The sequence below is a fragment of the Schistocerca cancellata genome, chromosome 5, assembly GCF_023864275.1.
Source record: "Schistocerca cancellata isolate TAMUIC-IGC-003103 chromosome 5, iqSchCanc2.1, whole genome shotgun sequence".
Lineage (NCBI taxonomy): Eukaryota > Metazoa > Arthropoda > Insecta > Orthoptera > Acrididae > Schistocerca > Schistocerca cancellata.
In genome coordinates, this window is record NC_064630.1 from 825,014,691 (window position 1) to 825,022,066 (window position 7,376).

Here is a 7,376-nt window from a genome sequence, read left to right on the forward strand (position 1 = left end):
AGCACAGCAACCCAGGTTTTCGTGGATAGGGCCACAGTGTGGCGTTGGGATTCAAGATTTCGAGAAGCATAGGCGAAGTTGTTCTAGGTATGCGACATGATGTCGAACTCTTATTAGCTAGTACTGCGTATGGGAAGGAGAAAGTAGTTAGGTATGAGAAGGAGTGTGGACTTTGATTCAAATGGCTCTGAGCACTATGAGACTTAACATCTGAGGTCATCAGTCCCTAGAACTCAGAACTACATAAATATAACTAACCTAAGGACATCACACACATCCATGCCCGAGGCAGGATTCGAACCTGAGACCATAGCAGTCGCGCGGTTATGGACTGAAGCACCTGGTGTGGAGTTTAGGATGATGATGATGATGATGATGATGATGATGGTTTGTGGGGCGCTCAACTGTGTGGTAATCAGTACCCATACAACGTCCCAATTTTTACACGGTCCAATTTTTTCACAATCCAATGTAGCCACTGTCACAAATGATGATGATGATGAAATGACAAAGACAACACAAACAGCCAGTCTCTAGGCAGAGAAAAGTCCTTAAACCCGGACGGGAATCGAACCCGGGACTCCGTGATACAGAGGCAGCACCACTAGGGAGTTTGGGAGGAGCAGAGGTCCGTATGCGGATAGATAAAGTTGTGGTTGTAGTGACCTTCCACGGGGAGACGAATGGTGTTTGGGTCTACAAAGCATCTTTAGCCAGTTTTTAGTTTCAGAATATTGTAGGCTTTCTTTTGGAAGATTTCTAGTTAGTTTTTGATCGAGTGGTTTTCCTAAGTATTTATCTTTTTATTTCGGTATATTGATAGGCTTTTTTTGTTTGGCAAAGGTATCCGAGATGGATGTATCGCCTGGGTTTTTGCAGTAATCACTGAAATGTACCATCAGTTATATTAGGATATGAAACAGTTGAGATGGAGGTACCATTTGGAAGAATTAAGGACGGGACTAGGTGGCAAGAAAGGCGGTATTGTCAGTATTCTGAATTTTGTGGTACGCGGGTGGGGAGGGTTTGTGAACGTCAGCTGTGTGTAGGGGATAGGATGGAGCCTCAAGCAGACCGGCAGTCGGTCGGGAAATGCGAAAGAGTGTGTGTGTCGTTTGCCCTATTAGTGTCGCCGTGCTGGTCGACTGGTAGTTGTGTGTGCCGGCAGACGAGCTGCGCGCTGGATTCGGCGGAGCGGCGGCTGGAGAAGCTGAGCGCCGAGCTCCACAACCTGCTGCCGGCGCTCTGCACGCACGGCGCCCACCGCTGCCGCCACGCCGCCCACGCCTACACCGGCGTGCCCTGCGCCGCCTCCAGTGAGTCCGTCCTCTCTCCGTCACAGCCGGCGACCAGTAGAGGGTGATTTTATCCACCGTGTGCGAACTCTGGGGGCTGGTCGATGAGAGGATACGGAACAAAGAAGGTCCGATGAACTTAAGTCCGGAAATGCTTCGTGTCCATGCTGGAGACCATTTATTCAATCCTACTCTGCTGCATGCCACAGTAGCACATACCACAGTAGCACAAGTTTATATGCCAACTGGGTCCGTAGATGATGAAAGGATTGAAGAAATGTACGACGCGATAAGAGAAATCATTCAGATACTGAAGGTACATGAAAATTTAATAGTCATGGGTGACTGGAATTGGATAGTAGGTAAAGCAAGAGAAGGAAAAGTAGTAGGTGAATATGAACTGGGGGTAAGGAACGAAAGACGAAGCCGCCTGGTAGAATTTTGCACAGAACGTGACTTAATTATAGTTAACACTTGGTTTAGGAATCAGGAAAGAGTGCTGTATGCGCGGAAGAGGCATGGAGACAACGAAAGGTTTAAATAGATTATGTAATGGTATGACAGAGATTTAGGAACCAGATTTTATTTCCAGGCGCAGGTGTGCACTCTGATCACAATTTATTGGTTATGACCTGTAGACTAAAACTGAAGAAACTGCAAAAAAGTAGGAATTTAAGGAGATGGGACATGGATAAACAGAAAGAACCAGAGGCTGTAGAGAGTTTCAGAGAGAGCATTACGGTGATTGACAAATACAGGGGAAAGAAATACAGCAGAAGAAGAATGGGTAGTTTTGAGAGATGAAATAGGGAAGGCACCAGAGAATCAGGTAGTTAAAAAAACGAAGGCTAGTAGAAATTCTTGGGTAACAGAAGAGATACTGAATTTAACTGATGAAAAGAGAAAATATAAAAATGCGGTAAATGAAGCAGGCAAAAAGGAAAACAAACGTCACAATTGAGATCGACAGGAAGTGGAAAATGGCTAAGCAGCGATGGCTATAGGACAAATATAAGTATGTAGAACCATATATCAATAGGTCTACGATACATACTGCCTACAGGAAAATCAAAGAGACCTTTAGAGAAAAAGGGAACCACCTGAAGGAATATAAAGAGCTAAGATGGAAAACCAGTCCTAAGCAAAGAACGGAAAGCAGAAAGGTGGAAGGAGTATATAGAGGGTCTATACAAGGGCGATGTACTTGAGGACAATATTATGGAAATGGAAGAGGACCTAGATGAAGATGAAATAGGAGATTAGATACTGAATGAAGAATTTGACAGAGCACTGAAATACCTAAGTCGAAACAAGGCTCCAGGGGCAGACAACATCCCATTAGAACTACTGACAGCCTTGGGAGAGCCAGCACTGACAAAACTCTACCATATGGTGAGCAAGATACTTGAGACAGCAGAAACACTCTCAGACTTCGAGAAGAATATAATTCGAATTCCAAAGGAATCAGGTGTCGACAAGTGTGAAAATTACCGAACTATCAGTTTAATAAGTCACGGCTGCAAAATACTAACACGAATTCTTTACAGACGAATGGAAAAACTGGTAGCAGCCGACCTCGGGAAACATCAGTTTGGATTGCGTAGAAATATTGGAACCCGCGAGGCAATACTGACCCTACGACTTATCTTAGAAGATAGGTTAAGCGAAGGCAAACCTACGTTTCTAGCATTTCTAGATTTAGAGAAAGCTTTTGATAATGTTGACTGGAATACTCTTTTGCAAATACTGAAGATGGCAGGTAAAATACAGGGACCGAAGGGCTATTTACAATTTGTACAGAAACCAGATGGCAGTTATAAGAATCGAGGGGTATGAAAGGGAAGCAGTGGTTGAGAAGGGAGTGAGACAGGGTTGTAGCCTATCCCCGACGTTATTCAATCTGTATATTGAGCAAGCAGTAAACGGGACAGAAGAAAAATTGAGTAGCAATTAAAATCCAGGGCGAAGAAATACAAACTTTCAGGTTTGCCCATTACATTGTAATTGTGTCAGAGACATAAAAGGACCTGGAAGGGCAGTTGAACGGAATGGACAGTGTCTTGAAAGGAGGATATAAGATGAACATCAACAAAAGCAAAACGAGGATAATGGACTGAAATCGAATTAAATCAGGTGATGCTTTGGGAATTAGATTAGAAAATGAGAGATAAGTTTTGCTATTTGGGGAACAAAATAACTGATAATGGTCGAAGTAGAGAGGATTTAAAATGTAGACTGGCAATGGCAAGGAAAGCGTTTCTGAAAAAGAAATTTGTTAACGTCGAATATATATCTAAGAGTCTGGAAGACTTTTCTGAAAGTATTTGTATGGAGTGTAGCCATTAATGGAAGTCAAACTTGGACGATAAGTAGTTTAGACAAGAAGAGACTAGAAGCTTTCTAGATTTGATGCTACAGAAGAATGCTAAAGACTGGATGCGTAGATCACGTAACTGAATAGAATTAGGGAGAAGAGGAATTTGTGGCACAACTTGACTAGAAGAAGGAATCGGTTGGTAGGACACGCTCTGATGGATCAAGGGATCACCAATTTAGTATTGGAGGGAAGCGTGGAAGGTAAAAATCGTAGAAGGAGATCAAGAGCTGAATGCACTAAGCAGATTCAGAATGATGTAGGTTGCAGTAGTTACTAGGAGACGAAGAAGCTTGCACGGGATAGAGTATCACGGAGGGGTGCATCAAACCAGTCTCTGGACTGAAGACCACAACAAGAACAACAACTTTGCTACAGAGACTGCAGTCTAATACGTTCACATCAGCCAGGGTGCATCCGGACAGTGTCAGAGGCAGTGTGAATACGTTGCTCCAGGGTCGCCACATCTGGAATGTGCTCTGCATACACGATACTTTTGAGATGGCCCCATAACGAAGAATCACACGGGTTGAGATCCATCGAACGGCCTTGCAACTAGGCCCCCTTGTCCGATTCATCAAGGTGAAGTTATCCGCAAGAAACGCTGATAGTTCCTACCTGTTAGGCGACGTGGAAGAAAGACTAGTCGCAAAATACAGTCGCCAGTTATCCCGGCCTACATATTCCGGTTTCACTTATGCTGGTGATTCGCAAGCTGTCATCATACCGTGGGGGTTCTGCGTACTATCCCACGATGACTGTTGTGAATGTTCAAAATACCACTCCGTGTAAAAGTGGCCTCCGGATATATAAATGACCTAGTAGAAAGCGTCGGATGCCTTCTAAGGCTGTTCACAGGTGATGCAGTTGTCTATTCCAAATTAGCAACGCCAGAAGATGGTAAGAACTGATGACTGGTGCGGGCTCTGGCAGCTGACCCTGAACGTAAATAAATGTAACATATTGCGCATACATAGGAAAGGAAATCCACTACTGTGTATCTACACTATTGATGACAAACAGCTGGAGACAGCGTCTGCCGTAGAATGTCTAGGCGTAGCTATCCAGAGCGGCCTTGAGTGGAATGACCATATAAAACAGACAGTGGGAAACGCAGACACCAGACTCAGATTCATCGGAACAATCTTAAGGTTCAAATGGTTCAAATGGTTCTGAGCACTATGGGACTTAACTTCTAAGGTCATCAGTCCCCTAGAACTTAGAACTACTTAAACCTACCTAACCTAAGGACATCACACACATCCATGCCCGAGGCAGGATTCGAACCTGCGACCGTAGCGGTCGCGCGGTTCCAGACTGTAGCGCCTAGAACCGCTCGGCCACCCTGGCCGGCAACAATCTTAAGGAAATGTAACTCATCCATGAAAGAAGTGGCTTATAAGGCGCTTGTTCGCCCGATTGTTGAGTATTGTACATCTAACTGGGGTCCCTATCAGCTAGGACTGATAGAGGAAATAGAGAAGATTCGATGAAAAGTAGCACGTTTCGTCACGGGATCGTTTAGCTGGCAAGAGAGCGTTACGGAGATACTAAACAAACTGCACTGGCAGACGTTACAAGAGAGGCGGTGTGAATCACAGATGGAGTTACTTTTGAAATTTCTGGTCAGCATTTTTCAGCATGAGTCGAACAACATATTACTTCCCCACACATATATCTCGCCTATTGACTACGAGGAGAAAATTCGAGAAATTAGAGCCAATACAGAGGCTTAGCGACAATCATTTTTCCCCCGCACTATGCGCGGTTGGAGAGATCAGATAGTGGTACCGAAAGTACCCTCCACCACACACCATTAAACGGCTTGTTGAATATGATGTAGATGTAGATGACATAGAGCCCAGAAACGTTGTTGCCTGGTGTAGAAACTAGTGACAAAACTGCTCCCGATGACGAAAGTCTGTCGATAGTAAGCCCTGCACACGCTGTAAGTGAAAAGAGTAGTAACATTTGTCACGGAAAATATTCCACACGGATGTCTGGCTTACCCCGTACTGGCGGCCCAACTGCCTGGTACTGACACAGCGGTCGCCTTCCACATTTTCCTCCAATCTGGTGTCCGAACGTTTCAGGTACGTCCTTCACGATTTCCTGCTTCCTGAAACGACCCTGTCTCAGACAAACGTCGAAAAACTGTTGCAAACATTGAATGCTGTGGTGGTTGTCGGCGGGGATAGGTCTCGTGATCCAACCGTGTTGCCCGCCGCCCGTTGCCGTTTGCCTTTCCGTGTCGGCAGACTCTCCATTCGAATACGGAACCACTGTGTACTGTGTGCACGGTGAGTCAGCAAGAGAGGTGAATCGGACACAACATTACCAATTACCATGGCAAGAGAGGGCCCTAGGACATGACGTATGAGGAACAGTACCGCCCTCTAGGAGAAAACCGTGCATACTGCTGCATGGTACAGCGCGTGTTACACAGCTGGCTCTGTAACAAAGTGTGATTGGATAAATGATCTCTAGCATGGAAACCACTCATTTCCGGGCATAAGTTCATTACACCTTTTTTGTTCCGTATCCTCACATCGATCACAGCTTAGTAGACGGTTCAAAAAAATCACCCTGCATAAACAACACAGGCGCCGCCATATTAGAAGCCAATTGCATACTTTGCCGCCACGTTTCGCAAGGTCATGCTGAGTGGTACTAATCGTCTACTAGTACAGAATTGTATAGCTTTGTTTGTTATACAAAGGGTCCCACATAAAGGCGGTACGCCACACGTACTTGTTAATCGTCTCTGGTCGAATTGCTTGTGAAGCGGTTACAGTGTCTCGGAAGATGGCTGCACTGCATTTTATCGGAAAGTTGAGTGGAGTTGTATGTTCGTGTGTCAATTATTCTGAGAAGCTAGTACTGTTGAGATGTTACAGGAATGGGGCAGTTTGCATTAGAACAGTGAACTGATATACTAGATTGTTACATAAAGACAACCTCCATCGAGGAATGCTAAGAAATATTCGAAGCGAAGTATTCCGGTAGAAAACTCCTCACGACCAGCACAATTCAAGATCTGTACAGGTGAAACGTCCCCTTTGAACAATTATACACGACTGTGCTTAAACTGACACACAATATTTTTAGCGCAACGCAATCTGACTTTCAAAAATCCCTACAAAAGAATGGCCCTGACTAACATTAAACTATACCTTTCAGAAATCACTTACCTCACAAAAATCTTCATTACTCGAACTACTGCAATACAGCGAGCGCCACTACTGCCAGCTAAATAAAAGATTCAAACTACGGAAGGCACTAACTACTGATAGGGATAGTTAGCAAATGAAAGATATTAATAGAGAACAAACAATGTACTTACCTTAATAATCATAATATATATAACAGTTCATGACAAATTACAAAACTCCGCCATCTCTCTCCCCACATCCACCACTGCTTTCGGCTCACCTCCAACTGCGTAACGCTACGCGCCGTTCACATCCAGCTGCCGCTGCCCAACACTACAATGGCAGACAACAATGCAAACTAGCCACAGACTTCACACAGCACAGCCAGTGATTCTCACACAGAGCGCTACGTGGCGTTACCAATAAGAAAACCTAAACAGCCTACTTACATAGCCCCCATGCTCCCCACAAAAAATTTTACAAATTATTTTGGGCACTGGGCAATACATATTTGTTAAAATTTTTCATAATCGTAATTACAATAACAAAGATATC

The 7,376-nt window shown here is 44.4% G+C and overlaps 1 protein-coding gene across 1 annotated transcript in view; it reads left to right on the forward strand.

Moving 5' to 3' along the window:
- Window positions 1–1,363, forward strand: part of LOC126188819 (uncharacterized) — a 156,398-nt gene extending 155,035 nt beyond the window's left edge. Inside the window, exon 5 of the mRNA XM_049930432.1 lies at window positions 1,169–1,363. Coding sequence (XP_049786389.1) covers window positions 1,169–1,363 — 195 coding nt within the window. The remainder of the gene's footprint in view (window positions 1–1,168) is intronic.
- Window positions 1,364–7,376: the final 6,013 nt, after the last annotated feature.